The sequence below is a fragment of the Tachyglossus aculeatus genome, chromosome 8, assembly GCF_015852505.1.
Source record: "Tachyglossus aculeatus isolate mTacAcu1 chromosome 8, mTacAcu1.pri, whole genome shotgun sequence".
Taxonomy (NCBI): domain Eukaryota; kingdom Metazoa; phylum Chordata; class Mammalia; order Monotremata; family Tachyglossidae; genus Tachyglossus; species Tachyglossus aculeatus.
In genome coordinates this window covers 34,271,001-34,290,022 of record NC_052073.1, presented here as the reverse complement: position 1 = coordinate 34,290,022, position 19,022 = coordinate 34,271,001, and the positions used below count along the sequence as shown (strand labels likewise).

The 19,022-nt window shown below is 44.2% G+C and overlaps 2 protein-coding genes across 2 annotated transcripts; both read right to left on the bottom strand.

The window, feature by feature from the left end:
* Positions 1-4,889: 4,889 nt before the first annotated feature.
* Positions 4,890-5,789, bottom strand: LOC119931315 (vomeronasal type-1 receptor 100-like). Its single transcript, XM_038749887.1, has one exon. The coding sequence runs from the start codon at positions 5,787-5,789 to the stop codon at positions 4,890-4,892; it is 900 nt and encodes a 299-aa protein (XP_038605815.1).
* An 11,894-nt stretch (positions 5,790-17,683) lies between these two features.
* Positions 17,684-18,583, bottom strand: LOC119931318 (vomeronasal type-1 receptor 42-like). The gene has a single exon (XM_038749891.1). The coding sequence runs from the start codon at positions 18,581-18,583 to the stop codon at positions 17,684-17,686; it is 900 nt and encodes a 299-aa protein (XP_038605819.1).
* Positions 18,584-19,022: the final 439 nt, after the last annotated feature.

Genomic DNA, 19,022 nt, shown 5'->3' with positions numbered 1-19,022 from the left:
TTTACTACAAAAGCACCATACATTAGTTGTTTTAATTTACACCTCACAACACCTCTAAGAGGTAGGAGTCAGGTATGATTATTATCCCCATTTTATAGTTGGAGAAACTGAGGCATGGGGAAGTTAAGTGAATTGTCGAAGTGGATGGATGGATCTATTCACGTGCATACCAATTATATATGGTAGATTTACCAATGAAACAATGGTATGTGCCCCCAACAAATTGTTTTATGAAGATGCATTTTCTCATTCTAGGGTCCTCCAGCTGTGAAAATGTCTGGAACATTTTACCACGATAAAGGTCTTCATGATTATTGTGGCAAAATAACTAACTTTCTTTGGAGGAGTTAAGGTCTCTCAGAATGTCCATGGCTCTGCTGCTTTTTTGAGGTTGAATTCATTTTACAGGTAAAACATTACAACTTTTAACTCTGAGAATGAATCACTCAAAAAGTGTCATTGAATGTTTTCTCTTCTGAGGTTCTGGCCTGAAACCAGAATGGCTTAAAGGTGTTACCATCTGAGAACTATTTCCAATTTTATAGGAGGGGATGAGCTCAGTGGACAATACTGATGAAGTAAAATTATTTACGCCCATTTGCAGGCAATATCTCCAGGTGATAATTTAGTTTCTTAGTTCCTAAAGAGCAGAGACTGTAGCTTTGACTATTATTGCATTTCTGGAGAGTCTTGCAGAGTGGTCTGTACTGGGTTTCTGCAACAGTGTTACGTACACAGTAGGTGCACTGCAACAATCAATCAATCAATCAATCAATCATATTTATTGAGCTCTTACTGTGTGCAGAGCACTGTACTAAGCACTTGGGAAGTACAAGTTGGCAACATATAGAGACGGTCCCTACCCAACAGTGGGCTCACAGTCTGGGTGGTCCTGGATGATTTCTATCACCTATATGAAACTGATGATGCTGACCACGAGTCAGGGTGATTCTGCTATTTTTCATGCTATTTATTAATCGTTTACTCTGTGTCAGGCACTATACTAAACGCTGGGCCAGGTAGGGTAGATACAAGCTAATTAGGTTTGACAAAATCCATGTCCCACATGAGTCCCAGAGCCTTAATCTTCATTTTACAGATGAAGTAACTGAAGCTCAGAGAAGTGAAGTGACTCACCTAAGGTCACCCAGAGGACAAGTGGCAGAGCTGGGATTAGAACCCAGGTCCTCTGGCTCCCAGGCCTGTGCTCTATCTACTAGGCCACACTGCTTCTCAAGTAAGTAATTATAGGCCCCATTCTTGAGCTGTAGGTGCAATCACGAGTCATATCATCCCTTCACTCAACTCTAGCACATACAAACTTATTTACCCGCTTCTTAGTACTCAAGTACATACACCCATTTTTATTTTGACCTCTTTGGTTGAAACTGTTTTTGTGTCTGTCTCTCCTGTTAAAGAGTTACCTCTTTATTCTGTAGTTTCCCAGGTACTACTACTATCAATAAATCAGTGGTATGTACTGAGTTCTTACTGTATGCCAAGCACTGTATGTTCTAAGCACCTGGGAGAGTACAGTATAACAGAGTTGATAGACACATTCTCTCCTCACAGGATCTTACAGTCCTGACTATTATTACTACTATTACTACTGATAATACTACTTCACAGGAGAGAGGATACCAGAATGCTTTATGAAGATGATATTTCTGCTCTCAAACCATTGGGTTAAAAAAGCAATTTTAGGCCATAAGTACTACCATTGCTGGGACATGTCCAGAAGTCTGTCGCCAACAGTGGCACCAGGATGCTGACTTGCCCACGGTTACACAGCAGACAAGTGAAAGAGCCAGGATTAGAACCCAGGTCTTCTGGCTCCCAGGCCTGCGCTCTGTCTACTAGGCCATGCTGCTTCTCAAGTAAGCAATTATAGGCCCCATTTTTGAGCTGTAGGTGCAATCACATGAGTCATTATCATGCCTTCCCTCAACTCTAGTACATACAAACTTATTTACCCACTTCCTAGTACTCAAGTACATACACCCATTTTTATTTTTGACCTCTTCGGTTGAAACTGGTTTTGTGTCTGTCTCTCCTGTTAAAGAGTTACCTCTTTATTCTGTAGTTTCCAAGGTACTACTACTATCAATCAATCATTGTTATGTACTTAGTTCTTACTGTGTGCCAAGGACTGTATGTTCTAAGCACTTGGGAGAATACAATATAACAGAGTTGATAGACACATTGTCTCCACACAGGATCTTACAGTCCTGACTATTATTACTACTATTACTACTGATAATACTACTTCACAGGAGAGAGGATACCAGAATGCTTTACGAAGATGATATTTCTGCTCACAAACCATTGGGTTAAAAAAGCAATTTTAGGCCATAAGTACTACCATTTCTGGGGCATGTCCAGAAGTCTGTCTCCAACAGTGGTACCAGGATGCTGACAGAAACCATGTGATGGATGATGATCCACCCTAATGTTTAGGGATATGATAATAATACTAATACTAATAATAATAATAATAATAATGATGGTATTTGTTAAGTGCTTACTTTGTGCCAGTCCCTGTACTAAGCACTGGGGAGGATACAAGAAAATCAAGTTAGGCACAGTCCCTCACCTATATGGGGCTCACAGTCTCAATCCCCATTTTACAGATGAAGTAACTGAGGCAAAGAGAAGTGAAGTGACTTGCCCATGGTCACACAGCAGGCAAGTGGCAGAGGCAGGATTAGAACCCTGCCACTATCGCTATCCAACCTTGGCTTCACAGACTCCGTCCTCTCCTGGTTCTCCTCTTATCTCTCCGGTCGTTCATTCTCAGTCTCTTTTGCAGGCTCCTCCTCCCCCTTCTATCCCCTTACTGTGGGGGTTCCTCAAGGTTCAGTTCTTGGTCCCCTTCTGTTCTCGATCTACACTCACTTCCTTGGTGACCTCATTCGCTCCCATGGCTTCAACTATCATCTCTACGCTGATGACACCCAAATCTACATCTCTGCCCCTGCTCTCTCCCCCTCCCAGGACATCTCCATCTGGATGTCTGCCTGCCGCCTAAAACTCAACATGTCCAAGACTGAACTCCTTGTCTTCCCTCCCAAACCCTGCCCTCTCCCTGACTTTCCCATCACTGTTGACGGTACTACCATCCTTCCCGTCTCACAGGCCCGCAACCTTGGTGTCATCCTCGACTCTGCTCTTTCGTTCACCCCTTACATCCAAGCCGTCACCAAAACCTGTGGGTCTCACCTATGCAACATCGCCAAGATCCGCCCTTTCCTCTCCATCCAAACCGCTACCCTGCTCATTCAAGCTCTCATCTTATCCTGTCTGGATTACTGCATCTGCCTCCTCTCCGATCTCCCAACCTCCTGTCTCTCCCCACTTCAATCCATACTTCATGCTGCTGTCCGGATCGTCTTTGTCCAGAAACGCTCTGGGCATGTTACTCCTCTCCTCAAAAATCTCCAGTGGCTACCAATCAACCTACGCATCAGGCAAAAATTCCTCACCCTCGTCTTCAAGGCTCTCCATCACCTCGCCCCTCCTACCTCACCTCCCTTCTCTCCTTCTACAGCCCAGCCCGCACCCTCCACTCCACTGCGGCTAATCTCCTCACCGTGTCTCATTCTCAGCTGTCCTGCCGTCGACCCCCGGCCCACATCATCCCCCTGGCCTGGAATGCCCTCCCTCCGCACATCAGCCAAGCTAGCTCTCTTCCTCCCTTCAAAGCCCTAGTGAGAGCTCACCTCTTCCAAGAGGCCTTCCCAGACTGAGCCCCCTCCTTCCTCTCCCTCTCCTCCCCGTCCCCATCTCCCCCGCCTTACCTCCTTCCCCTCCCCACAGCACCTGTATATATGTATATATGTTTGTGCATATTTATTACTCTATTTAATTATTTTATTTGTACATATTTATTCTATTTATCTTATTTTGTTAATATGTTTTGTTTTGTTGTCTGTCTCCCCCTTCTAGACTGTGAGCCCACTGTTGGGTAGGGACCGTCTTTATATGTTGCCAACTTGTACTTCCCAAGCGCTTAGTACAGTGCTCTACACACAGTAAATGCTCAATAAATACGATTGATTGAATGAATTAATTAATTAACAAATACCACAATTAATGTTATTATCATTATTATCCCTATCTTTAGTAAACTCTTTGTCTCTGTATTCTGCTTTAGGGAGGAAAATGGGGAAGATGACAAAGGATGAGGAGAAATGAGGGAGTATGAAAATCTGGTGACTCCATGGGACTCAAGTGGTTTCTGTTAGAATAATAATGATAATAATAAAAATAATAATAACATAATTCTGGTGATAATGATGATATGGTCTTTTTTAAGTGATTCCTTTGGGTCAAACACTGTTCTAAGTGCTGGGATAAGTGTAACTTAATCAAGTTGGGCACAGTCTCTGCCCCACAGGGAACTAACAATCTAAGTAGGAGAGAGAAATGATATTGCATCTACATTTTACAGGGGAAGAAACAGAGGCACAGAAGTTCTAAGTGACTTATCTAGGGTCACACATCAGGGAAGTGACAGAGACAGGATTAGAGTCCAGGTCCTCAGAATCTCAGCACCGTTAGGCCAGGCTGCTATCCAGATAAAGATCATCTGAGGAGACAGAACATGCTGTGCACAGATCCAGCCATCAAGATCTAGCAAAGCAAAATAGGAGCTGGTGGGACCATAGCCAGGAGTATGGGAAAGCTCCTAGAGGAGTAGGAATTAGCAGTACTGCAAACTCTCACTCACTAATGAAACCCTGATTATCACCAGAGACTACATCTATCAACGTCCTTGGTTTAATGTTGATATTGCTCTTCCATGGTCTTCCTTGCTTGAGACACAGGATCATCATGGAGTTCCCATATCAAAGAAAGTTTGCAGATAGAAGCGTGGTCTGAGAAGACTTTCAGGTCTTATTCCCCAGAAAATCACCCAGGACCTTGATGACTCTTGTGTCACAGGTGAGCAAGACAAAGGGGCTGACAGTGGCATATCCACTGACCACAAACATGTTAGCATTCAAGAGAGTGATGCTATTCTTCATGGATGTACCTAGTAACAGGGAAAGGACAAAGTCTCCACAGTAGAAGAATACAAAGCAGCTCACAAGCAGCACAATGGTCTCGGTGGCTCGTCTCTCTGGTGATGTTTCAGGGGCTTGGCAGGTACCATGGAGATGCTGGACCTGGAGCCTGTGTCGGTGCAGAAGAAGGACCATGTAGCCACTGGAGCAGCTCATGAGCCCCAGGGAGAGGATATCACGGATAGCCACGACGGTGAGAATCAGCCCCTGGAGGAGTGTGTTTAAGGGCACAGCATAACAATTGCTCCAAATGGTGGTTGCATTATGTGAAGCAACCACGTGGTACAAAAGGTTGGTGCTTATCAGCATGTTTGGAATCCACAAGATGGCTAAGACTGGGAGGATGAAGTTTGGGATCTGAACTTTGAACTTGAAGAAGTAGGAGGTGGTAGGACTGATGGTGATGGCCTGGACCATGCTCAGTAGGGAAGTGGTACAGATGGAGAGGCCTCGGGTGATGCGGTAGACATATGCAAACAGCTTACACTCAGCATTGGTCTGTACAAGCTTCAGCCCCAATATTCCTGCCGTTCTGGTGATCCATCTTGTAAGAAGCATCACGGTGTGGACCAGAGCTAGGTGAATGATAACCAGGTCTGTGGGCTTTGGTTTGGAACCCAGGAGGAACGAGGAGAGGTAAAGCATGTTGAGAAGCGAGTTCCCGACGATACCTACTCCGTTCTGGAAGAGGAAACAGACTTCCTGAGCCAAATCAATGCTCATTGCTTCCTGATACAAATTTCAGCAGCAAGACTGGAGGAAGAAGGATGGGCCAGAGGCTGTGAGAATTTCATTCCTGGAGCTGCAAAGAAAATTGGTAAAGGATCTGGAAAGAATTGAGTATTTCAGTCAAATTGGTAGGGAATGGTCATGTTTATTCAGTTATGCCACAGTCATTCATTCATTCATCAATATTTATTGTCGCTTACTGTGTGCAGAGCACTGTACTAAGCGCTTGGGAAGTACAAGTTGGCAACGTATAGAGATGGTTCCTACCCAACAGTGGGCTCACAGTCTAGAAGGGGGAGACAGACAACAAAACAAAACATATTAACAAAATAAAATAAATAGAATAAATATGTACAAATAAAATAAATAAATAGAATAATAAATACGTACAAACATATATACATACATACAGGTGCTGTGGGGAGGGGAAGGAGGTAAGGCGGGGGGGATGGGGAGGGGGAGGAGAGGGAGAGGAAGGAGGGGGCTCAGTCTGGGCTCAGTCGATTTGTATGCAAACCGTTGGTGTCAAAGGCTCTATGAAAATTTAAATCTGCGTATTTACTGGTCAATTCAAATAACTCCAGCAAATAAGTGAGGCACAATTTCCCCTTAACAGCTGCCATGTTGTCTTACCTCCAGCAAAGAGCGATTATCCATGGGCCTACTGTACCTAAACCTTCCTATAGACTTGACAGATGTGCCAGGATGAGGCAGTCACTCAAGCTAAACTCATAGAAAGTCATCAGAGAGGAAGACCATCAGAAGTTGCTAGAGCTGGTAGTAGCTCACTCCTGATGACCTCCTCCCTGAGAGATAGGTAATTGAATTCAGTAAAAGGTAAGAGGTAACTCAGTAAGATGGTCACAGCCATCTCAGGGGAAAACTGAGAAAAGAGGAAGGGGCTAATTGATTGGGATGCCCCTCAAGCATTTTGATTTAGAGATGGGCTGAGCAAATCTTGGGGAGGCAGGGGATAGGAAAAGTGGTTAAGAGGTTAAGATCCTGGAGGAGTCAGGTAACTATCCCAGGGGTAGGAAAATAATCATGTCGACGGGAAGGCCTTTTGCCCTGGTCTCAGAAAATGCTGACAGAAGAATCAGGGGAGGGTGTACCTGAGACCTGGGATTCCTTGAGAGGCTGAGGAGCAAGGACAAGACAGCACGATGGATACAGGAAAAGTGGGGCCCAGGGGGAGGGAAATGTGTGAGATAGAAGCTCACTGGGAGCAGGGAATGTGTCTGCCAACTCTCTTGTATTATACTCTTCCAAGTGCTTTGTTTAGTTCTCTGCACATAATAAGTACTCAAGAAATACTACTGATGATGGTGAGGAAAGGCCAAGGCATTTTCTATGGGAATGATTTTGTATTGGCCAATTCATTTGTTAAAGATCCTTTCAATTTGTGTTTACGTAATCCAGTAGCACTCTGACCTTTTTGTGTAGCTGGGAGAGTGCTTCAGTTAGCTCTTTGGGGTCCAAGGAACAAATCTGCCTGGGCCGCAAAGGAACACGGGGAAGAGAAAGCCACTCCAGGCTTTGGTTTGGAACCCAGGAGGAACGAGGGGAGGTAAAGCATGTTGAAAAGGGAGAAACTCAAATGATGCAATTACTGTTTGGGACTGCTTATTCTGACAGCTAGTGGATGGTAGTGATGCAAAGTTCAGTTTAGATGCCCCTCTATTCTCCATATGAACCCACTCCCGTGGAAAACTCATTTCCTCCCATGGCTTCAAGTACCATCTCTATGCACTTGATACCCAAATCTAAATTTCAAGCCCTGTCGTCTTTCCCTCTCTCCAGTCTCACAACTCCTCCTGCCTTCAAGATATCTCTTCTTGGATATATTCCCATCACCTCAAACTGAACGTGTTCAAAACAGAGCTCTTTATCTTCCCACCCAAACCCTGTCCACCACCTGACTTTCTCATCACTATAGATGGCACCACCATCCTTCCTGTCTCATAACGCCATTACCTAGGTGGTATCCTTGATTCCTCTCTCTCATTCAACCCACATATTCAACCTGTCACCAAATCCTGTCGATCCCACCCTCACAACCTCACTAAAATCTGCACTTTCCTCTTCAACTGTACTGCTACCACGTTAATAGAATTCTTCATCCTATCCTGCCTGGAATGCCGCATCAGCCTCCTTGCTGACCTCCCAGCCAACTTTCTCTCCCCACTCACCTTCACTCTGCTGCTTCACTCAACCTTCACTCTGCTGCTCGCATCCTTTTTCTACAAAAACGTTCAGAACACGTCGCCCTGCTCCTCAAAAAAACTCCAGTGGTTGCCCATCCACCTCCATAATGAACAAAATCTCCTCACCATTGGCTTTAACCTTGCCCCCTCCTACTTCACCTCACTTCTCTCCTTCTACAACCCAGCCTGCACACTTTGCTCCTCTAGTGCTAACCTCCTCACAGTGCCTCATCTCCCACTCCCTTCTGCATCACCCTGACTTGCTCCCTTTGTTCTTCCCTCGTCCCAGCCCCACAGCACGTACATACACATCTTCAATTTTATTTATTTGCATTGATGTCTGTCTTTCCCCCTCTAGACTGTAAGCTTACTGTGGGCAGGGAATGTCACCGTTATTGTTGTGTTGTACTTTCCCAAGTGCTTACTAGAGTGCTCTGCACACATTAAGTGCTCAATAAATACGATTGATTGAATGAATGAATAACAGCCTGAGTTCACGTAGGGATTAATCCAACCGTATCCACCTAAGAACAATTCACTGGGGCACAATTCCACTACCAGAAGATACACACCCTCATCTCTCACCCTTGCCCATAACCTGCTTACTACTGTAGACTCACACCCTTATACCCAAACAGCCAGTTAGGGATTGGGGGGATGAGTGTGAGAGAGTAGGATGAGACACTCCCCCATTTTGTAACCCTGGTTCTTTGCTTTGGTGTTCATTACAAAATCAAGAGTATTCAACTGAGACTTGAGTTCAGACTGTATTATAAGAGTTGCAGCTGTGGAAAAGTCATGTACATGTCACTCAAAGTCTTGATCCCAAAGCCAGACTCCAAACAGTACAGACCTCTGACAACTGAGATAGAAAACAATGAGGGTTCTCTGGTGGAGTCATAGCTGTTAAACAAAGCTGTGGGATACTGAACTCTCTCTCTCACTCTTTAAGGTATATGGTTCTGGGTATGTGTGTTTGTGTGCGTGTGTGTGAGAGAGAGAGAGGGAGAGAGAATAAATCAGAGGGCTGTGGGTAGTGAAATGTTAGAAGTGAAAGGCTTAATGCACATATTACAGCACTCTGCTCCTAAAAATGTGAGAACCAAGTGACAATGAAGAGGAACCTACTTTAAACTGGAAGGACCAGATAAAAGATGAGAGACCAGATAAGAGACAAGGGAGAAGTTTCCCAGATAGACAGATCATAGAGAAACAGCTAGCCCAATCTAGATAAGGTCACTATCTTGGTTGAGTAATTTGTGGGTACAGTGAAGGGATGGGATATAAGGCCAGGCTGCTTGCCGGTATAGCAGTCTGCAAGAGCTGCCGATAGACCATTTATTGCCAGTAGAAAATAAAAGCACTCCTCGCTTAAACTATGGTCTCCTATTCCCATTCTGGAGGAGAATCCAGGGCTAATAATAATTTCTATTATTTCTACTTCAAATCTATAACATGTCCAACCTCCCACTTAATCTTCATTCATTTATTCAATCATATATATGTTCTGTTTACTGTGTGCAGAGCTCTGTACTATGTGCTTTGGAGAGTACATTACAGCAAGAAATAGACACATCCCTTGCCCAAAATGAGTTTGCAGTCTAGAGGCATAGAGAGAGACATCAACACAAGTAAATAAATTAGAGATACATACATAAGTGCTGTAGGGCTGGGATGGGGGAAGAGCAAAGGGAGCAAGTCAGAGTGACACAGAAGCAAGTGGGAGATGGGGAAAGGTGGGGCTTAGGCTGGGAAGGCCTCTGGGAGAAGCTGTGCCTTCAATAAGCCTTTGAAAAGGGGGAGACTAATTGTCTGTCAGATTTGATGAGGGAGAATGTTCCAGGCCAGAGGCAAGATGTAGGCTAGCAGTTGGCAGCAAGATAGGTGAGATCAGGCACAGTGAGAAGGTTAGCACTAGAGGAGCTGAGTGTGTGGGCTGGGCTGTAGAAGGAGAAAAGTGAGGTGAGGTAGGAGGGTACAAGGTGATGGAGTGCTTTGAAGCTAATAATAATAATAATAATAATAATAATAATAATAATAATGGCATTTATTAAGCACTTCCTATGTGCAAAGCACTGTTCTAAGCACTGGGGAAGTTACAAGGTGATGAGGTAGTCCCACAGGGGGCTCACAGTCTTAATCCCCATTTGATCTTAATCCCCATTTTACAGGTGAGGTAACTGAAGCACAGAGAAGTTAGAGATGCCCATTCTGGTCTTGGATGTCCCACTCTCACCGCAAACTTAACATGCCTAAAAGAGAACTTCTTATCTTCCCACCCAAACTCTGTCCTTCCTCTGACTTTCTCATCACTGTAGATGGCACCACCAACCTTCCTGTCTCACAAGCCTATAAGCCTGGTGTTATCCTTGATTCCTTTCTCTCATTCAGCCAACACATATTCAAACCATCATTAAATCTTATCGGTTCAGCCTTCACAACATCGCTAAAATCCATCATTTCCTTTCCATCCAAACGTCTACCACATTAATCCAAAGAATTATTTTATCCTGCCTTTTATCAGCCTCCTTGAAGACCCCACTGACTTTTGTCTCTCATCATTCCAGTCCATACTTCACTCTGCTGCCTAGATCATTCGTCTACAAAAACTGAGTCCATGTTTCCCCATTCCACAAGAACCTCTAGTCCTTTCCCACCCACCTCTGCATCAAACAAAAACTCCTCACCATTGGTTTTAAAGCACTTAATCATCTTGCCCTCTCCTCCCACACCTCACTACTCTCTAACTACAACCCAACCAGCATACTTCGTTCCTCTAATAGCTACCCTTCTCACTGTACCTCAATCTCATCTATCTCACCACTGACCTCCTACTGCTGGCCTGGAACACCGTTCCTCTTCATAACAGATAGATAATTTCTCTCCCCCACTTCAAAACGTATTGAAGGTACATCTCCTCCAAGAAGCCTTCCCTGACTAAGCCCTCCTCTCTTCTTCTCCCACTCCCTTCTGCACTGCTCTTAACTTGCTGTTCATTCATCCCTCCTCATATCCTCACAGGACATACATATACAACTGTGAATTTATGTTATTTACTTATTTATTCATTTGTTTACCTATTTATTTATTCATTTATTTATTTATTTATTTATATTAATGTTTCTCTCCCTCTTGAAACTGTGAGCTCGTTGTGGGCAGGCATGTGGCCATGTGTTTTTATGAAGCACTTAGTACAATGCTTTTCACACAGTAAGCTCTCAATAAATCTGATTGAATGAATTAATCTTGCCTCTGCCCCCTTACCCACGTTCTGCCTCTGGCCTGGAATGCCCTTCCTCTTCAGATCACTCTTCCCATCCCCTTCAGAGCCTTACTGAAGGCACATCTTCTCCAAGACAACTGTCCTGACGAAGCCTTCTTTCCCTTTTCTTCCATCCCTTCTGCATTACCCTGACTTGCTCCCTTTATTCACCCCTCTCCCAGCCCCACAGGACTTACGTACATATCTGTAACATTTATGTAACATAATGTCTTTTTCTACTAGGCTGTAAGCTTGTTGTAGGCAAGGCAATGTGTCTGCTGTTATTATATTGTACTCTACCAATTAGTACCCAGCTCCGTGAACAGCAAACACTCAATAAATACAACTGACTAATTGACCAATACGACATCAAAGAACACAAAGGAGAGTTCATTTGCAAAGGAAATCAAGTCTGTGAATTAGTTATGGACTGCCTGCTATAGTTCCGAAGTGAATGTAATTCCGTTCTACACATGTTATTATACAGATAAAAAGAACACTTCCTTCCAGACTTAGGCTGCGTACTGCATGACGTTATTATATGATCAAATTGCTCTTTAAGCAGTTGATGGTCACAGTCAGAATGAGGCTTCCAGCAAATCTGGAAACTAAACCAGTGGAATAGAAGATGGTGAGCAGTGGTGGAATGAGAAAGCTGAATTACGACCAGATTGCCAATAATTTATTTACGTAGTTTAATCCCCTTTAGGTACAATCAAAGCATTTGGGAGGAACAAAGGTCATTTTCAGAAGAGATCTCAAGACTTTAGGACATTATGTTTTGCAGGGGCCGATTGCCAGGAGTTATTTAAAACAATTAAAACTGATACTGACTGAGGATTAAACAGCAGATGTAAATGACAAGGATTTGGGAGGAAGTGGATTCAAGTAAATTAAGTGATGATGTTCCACATCATGGTGGAGCACGGTGTAAACAGGAAAGAAGTAAATAGGGAGAAATTGATTTTTTGAAGTTTAAACTGCAGCATGAAAGATTCTTCGAATTTGATTCAAAGCCTTCAATGCAAGTGTTAAAAATAGGAAAATTAAATCATTCTTAGGGAGATTTGAGGATAGCTTAATCCAGTGAACTGTTCAGGGACTAGGTTGCTTCTGGTGGGATATAAATGAAACCTAAATTGGTTTGTCAAGTTCCTAGGGACATGCAAGTGTGTCTGTGTGTGTGTCTGTCTGTGTTGTAGAATTATGGGGAGAAAGTTTGCGGGCCTTTCAGGTGTCATAAGAGAGAAAGGCAGAAAAAATCCTTTTATTTCAGCAAAATACCCAGTCTAGTACTTCTCAGTTCCATCCTGTTTCCCTGACCAGCCTGGGATCAACAGCCCTGCAGGGCAGAGACAGCCTGCAGCTCCAAGACCAGGGGCAGATAAGCAAGGTATGAGAAATAAAAGGGGTGTCCTAACCAGAAACTGGAAAGACCTGCTGAGAGGTGGGGGTTTGGGTTTTGAAGGAGTTCCCCAAGACTGGGAGGCAGAAATCTGTGCTGAATATACAGCTGGGATGCAGGAATAGGATGGAGAAAGGGACTCAGCATATGGCCAAGAACAGGGAGCTATTTTGCTACAGCTAATGAGTAGGGAGACTGAGGCAGGAAGGGAAAGTCACCTCTTTTGAGAGGGGCCCAGGTTGTGTCTTATAGTCAGGGTGTGAGGAAATGGCCACTTCTAACGGTCTTGTTCCCTTTTGATCTTGCTGACCAGTCCTCTCCCGGTCCAGGTCTCTATCGACCCTCTGGCTTATGAAAAATATGATCTCCTCTCCGCTCTGACCAAAGTCAACAAGAATCAGTGTGGCCTAGTGAGAGACAGCATTGCCTAATGGATAGAGCACGGGCCTGGAAGTTAGGATCTAGATTCTAATCCCAACTCCACCATTTGCTTACTGGATGACCTTGGGCAAATCACTTCACTTCTCTGGACCTTGTTCTGTAAAATGATGGATAAGACTGTGAGACCCATGTATTACACGGACTGTGACCAACCTGACTAGCTTGTATCTACCCCAACGCATAGTACAGTGCCTGCCACATAGTAAGCACTTAACAAATAACATTAAAAAAAGAAGGAGACACTCACCAGGCTGCACTTTGATTTGGGACCTGAATCACTCTCTCCCCTCCGTGGTGGCCAGGGTGATATTTATAAGGAAAATTTTCATGTCCTCATCCCCCTCCAGGCCAATGATTTTCTTGTCACTAGCAGGATCCTGACACTTTCGAGCAAGAGCAGGAGATGACTTGTCTCCAGTGACCAGAAACCGCTTGTGTCAGCCCATCATAGTAACAAGCCAGAAACAGCTGAGCCATAAGTCTTTTCTCACTTTCTGGACTACCTCTTCACCGATAACAGTAATAATAAAGGAATAATAATAAGGAAAAGAGGGTCTAGCCAGGGAAGGCCTTTTGAGAAGGAGATGTGATAAGGCTTTGAAGAGGGAGAGAGTTTTTGTCTGCCAGTTACGTAGATGGAGGTTATTCTATATGTGAGAGGTCAGCAACAAAATAGATGAGGTCGAGGTCAGTAAGTAGTATGACTTTAGAGGAGCAAAGCGTGTGAATTGGGTTGTAAAATGGGAATAGTAAGGTGAGGTTGGAGGGGCTAAGGAGAGCTAATAATTTTAACGTCAATAGTAGTTTCTTTTTAATGAGGAGGTAAATGGGCAACCACTGGAGGTTCTTGAGGAGAGGTGAAACTTGGCCTGAACATTTTTGTAGAATAATGATCCAGACATCATAGTGAAGTATGCACTGGAATGGGGAGAGACAGGAGGCAAGGAGGTCTGCAAAGAGGTTTATACAGTAATCAATGAGTGTTCCAAGGGAGTGAGTGTACATAGAGAATAGGAGGGGACCCAGAACTGCTTTCTGAAGGACACTCAGTGCTAAGGGGTGGAAGGTAAAGGATGAGCGCTTAGTACAGTGCTCTGCACACAGTAAGCGCTCAATAAATACGGTTGATTGAGCCCAGGAAGGAAACTGAGAATGAACAGGCAGAGTAATAGGAGATGAATCAGGAGACAACAGGGTCAGGGATGCCAACGTTGTATAATATTTCCAAGAGCAGGAGATGGTCGACAGTATCAAAGGCAGCAGAGGTAGAGGAGGGTTAGGATGGAGTAGAAGATGTTGGATTTGGCAAGAAGGAGATCATTTGGAAATCTTGTCTCAACTCTGTTTCAAGGGACAACCATGAAGAAAAATGCTGTCCTATTAAATGCTAGCATGTCTGTGGTCATTGGATCAGCCCCTTTGTGTTGCTCACCTGTGACACTAGAGTCATCAAGCTCCTAGGTGATTTCTGGGGAAGAAGACCCTCAAATCCTCTCAGACCATACTGCAGTCTGCAAGCCCTCTTTGTTATGGAAACCCAAGTGTAGAAATTGTTTCACAAGAAATGAGATCTTGGGACAACAGTGGCACCATTGAACAAAGGACATTCCTAAGCCCAATGCCTGAAGAAAATCAGGGCTTTATTGTGGGGTGATGGGTTGCTGCTTTGAGAATTTCTGGACAGACATCCCTCCCCTGGAACCTTTCTTAGTCTCGTGGCCAAGATCCCTTTAGTGGCTCTAGCAACTCCCACAGTGCTTTGCTAGATCTTTCTGTTATATCCATGGATCTGCCCTTCGTTTATCTTAATGTGGGAAGCAGACAATCCTAGTGGAAAGAGCATGAATCTGAGTTACAGGGGCCTGCGTGCTAATCCCAGCTCTGCCACTTGTCTGCTGTGTGATCTTGGGTAACTCATTTACTTCACTTTAGCTGCAGTCCCTCAACTGCAAAATGGGGATTCCATGCCTTTGCTCCCTCTTACTTAGACTGTGAGTACCCTGTGGCACAGGGACGGTGTCTGACTTGACTAAACATCTCTGTGCCTCAGTTACCTAATCTGTAAAATGGGGATTAAATCTTCCTCCCTTCAATTTAGACTGTGAGCCCCATGTTGGGCAGGGCTGTGTCCCATCTGATTACCGTGTGTCTAGCCCAGCGTTTGACACATAAAACCATTATAAAAAATTAAGAGGAGATTATCTTCAAGTGTGGAGAGGGTGGTAACAACAAAGGGAACAGAAAAGTGGACAGGGGATTTAAGGGCTTCTGTTATGAATCAAAATAGCAGGGTGGAGGGGCATCAATTATCGAGGAAACAGGAAGGATTGAAGACCCCCTCCCTACACTGTGAGATAAGGGGGTTCTCTGGACACAAGGTCATGCATAGCACCTGAATCAACAGTGACCATTTGAAACTCCGAGGAGGGAGATGGGGGAAGATGACACCATACCTGCCCCCTCTGCCCGTGACCACCAAGCAAGAACATCTCGAAATATACAGAAAAGCATCAGTACACCCCAGAGCAACTGAGAGACAACATCAGAGGAGATCTTTCCGGGGGGTGGAACCAGGGAAGATAGTGGGATGGTGGAAAGATTAAAGAGGGTTTCGTGAATGGAAGGACTTGGCCACCAGTGAGTATACCCGTGTGGAATGGCCATGGGCAATCTCCTGGTAAGTATTGGAGGAGAGGAACCCGAGATATCTGGTGTAGACAACTCGCCTAAGGAGTTTGGAAAGGAATGGTAGCAGAGGGGTGGGGTGATAACAGGATGGAGTATGGGGTCAACGAAGTTTATCTTCGGGTAGGGGAAACATAGGCATGTTTTCAAGCAGTGGGGTGGAAACCACTGGAGAGTAAACAGACTAAGATGGCCGTCAAGGAGAGATGAAGGGAGGGGGCAAGTGTTTTGATAAAGTGTCAAGGGATGGGATCGTTTGAGCAGGTGGATGTGGTGGATTTTGACAGAAGACAGATCTCTTCTCTTCTCCTGGGAAAGATGAGAGAGTTGCAGAAGGGGCAGGAGGAGGGAGGGACTGGAGAGGAACAAAGGAAGATTTAAGGAGATCAAGTCTGATAGTTTCAATTTTCTCAACAAAGTACGTAGTCAAGTCATTAGGGACAGGACATGAGGGAAGCAAGGACAGGGGATTTGAAGAGGGAGTTAAACAACTGGAAGAACTAGAGAGGGCAATGGTCTATGTGGTACTGCCACTCAGATTCTTTGGACCGCCAAACAAATACTGATTTTTTATTGTGAGAGCACTGGTGCATGGGGAGGGGCAGGAAAGACTGATTCATTCTCAGGAATCATTTATTCAAAACTATTTATTGTACAGAACAATACTTAGGAATCTTTCTGGGTCCTCAAAGAGTTTACCATCTAATGTGGGGAGACCAAAAGACATACACTGAGGAATGGAGTGAAATTCACTTATAATATTATCTATATCGTAAATACTGGCTCCTTGTAGTGCAGTCTATTGGCCTAGTGGAAAGAGCCCAAGCCTGGGAGACAAAGGATCTGGATTCTGTGCTGTGTGGCCTTGGGCAAGGTACTTAACTTCTCTTTGCCTCAGTAAAATGGGGATTAAGACACTGAGAGCCCAATGTATGGCAGGGACTGTGTCCAGCCCGATTTGTTTATATTCATCCCGGTGCTTAGTATAGTTCCTGGCACATAATAAGTACTTAACAAATACCACAATTAATGTTATTATCATTACTATTATCACTGTCTTTAAGTAAACTCTTTGTCTCTGTATTCTGCTTTAACGGAGGAAAATGGGGAAGATGACAAAGGATGAGGAGAAATGAAGGAGTATGAAAATCTGGTGGCTCCATGGGACTCAAGTGTTTCTGTTAGAATAATAATGATAATAATAATAATGAAAATAACACAATTATGGTAATAATAATGATATGGTCTTTGTTATAATAATGATAATAATGATAATGATATAATAATAATAATAATGATATGGTCCTCTGCATCAAACACTGTTCTAAATGCTGGGGTAGGTACAACTTAATTAAGTTGGGCACAGTCTCTGCCTCACAGGGAACTCATCATCTAAGTACGAGGGAGAAATGATATTGAATCTACATTTTACAGTGGAAAATACAGAGGCACTATGTCACTAGTGCTAGGTGACTTACCTAGGGTCACACATCAGGGAAGTGGCAGAGCCGGGATAAGAGTCCAGATCCTCTGAAACCCAGCACTGTTAGGCCAGGCTGCTATCCAGATAAAGATCAACTGAGGAGACAGAACATGCTGTACACAGATCCAGCCATTGAACGTTACATAAAGATTTAGCAAAGCAAAATAGGAGATGGAGGGACTGTAGCCAAGATTCTGGGAAAGCTCCTAGAGGATTAGAAATTATCAGTCCTGCAAACCGTCACCAACTATTGAAACCCTGATTATCTCCAGGGAGAACAGCTATGAATGTCCTTGGTTTAATGGTGTTATTGCTCTTCCATGGTCTTCTTTGCTTGAGACACAGGATAATCACCGAGCTCCCAAGTCAAAGAGGGTTTGCAGATAGAAGCAAGGACTGAGAAGACCTTCAGGTCTTTTTCCCCAGAAAATCACCTAGGAACTTGATGACTCTTGTGTTACAAGTGAGCAAGACAAAGGGGCTGATAGTGGCATATCCACTGACCACAAACATGTTAACACTCAAGACAGTCATATTATTCATCATGGATGTACCTAGTAACAGGGAAAGGACAAAGTTTCCACAGTAGAAGGCTACAAAGCAGCTCACAAGCAGCACAATGGTCTCGGTGGCTCGTCTCTCTGGTGATGTATCGGGGGCTTGGCAGGTACCATGGAGATGCTGGACCTGATGCCTGTGTCGTTGCAGGAGAAGGACCATGTAGCCACTAGAGCAGCTCATTAGCCCCAGAGAGAGGATGTCACGGAGAGCCACAAGGGTGAGAGTCAGCCCCTGGAGGAATGTGTTTAAGGGCACAGAGTAACAATTGCCCTCAATGGTGGTTGCATTTTGTGAAGCAACCACATGGTACAAAAGGTTGCTGCAAAGCAGCATGTTTGGAATCCACAAGATGGCTAAGATTGGGAGGATGAAGTTTGGGATCTGAACTTTGAACTTGAAGAAATAGGAGGTGGTAGGACTGATGGTGATGGCCTGGACCATGCTCAGTAGGGAAGTGGTACAGATGGAGAGGCCCCGGGTGATGCGGTAGACATATGCAAACAGCTTACACTCAGCATTGGTCTGTACAAGCTTCAGCCCCAATAATCCTGCTGTTCTGGTGATCCATCTTGTAAGAAGCATCACGGTGTGGACCAGAGCTAGGTGAATGATAACCAGGTCTGTGGTCTTTGGTTTGGAACCCAGGAGGAACGAGGAGAGGTAAAGCATGTTGAGAAGGGAGTTCCCGATGATACCTACTCCGTTCTGGAAGAGGAAACAGACTTCCTGAGCCAAATCAATGCTCATTGCTTCTTGATACAAATTTCAGCAGCAAGACTGGAGGAAGAAGGATGGGCCAGAGGCTGTGAGAATTTCATTCCTGGAGCTGCAAAGAAAATTGGCAAAGGATCTGGAAAGAATTGAGTATTTCAGTCAAATTGGTAGGGAATGGTCATGTTTATTCAGTTATGCCACAGTCATTCATTCATTCATCAATATTTATTGTTGCTTACTGTGTGCAGAGCACTGTACTAAGCGCTTGGGAAGTACAAGTTGGCAACGTATAGAGATGGTTCCTACCCAACAGCGGGCTCACAGTCTAGAAGGGGGAGACAGACAACAAAACAAAACATATCAACAAAATAAAATAAATAGAATAAATATGTACAAATAAAATAAATAAATAGAATAATAAATACGTACAAACATATATACATACATACAGGTGCTGTGGGGAGGGGAAGGA

Excerpts from the sequence above, each read along its gene's own strand:
- LOC119931318 (XM_038749891.1), bottom strand. The coding sequence starts at position 18,583 with ATGAGCATTGATTTGGCTCAGGAAGTCTGTTTCCTCTTCCAGAACGGA.
- LOC119931315 (XM_038749887.1), bottom strand. The coding sequence starts at position 5,789 with ATGAGCATTGATTTGGCTCAGGAAGTCTGTTTCCTCTTCCAGAACGGA.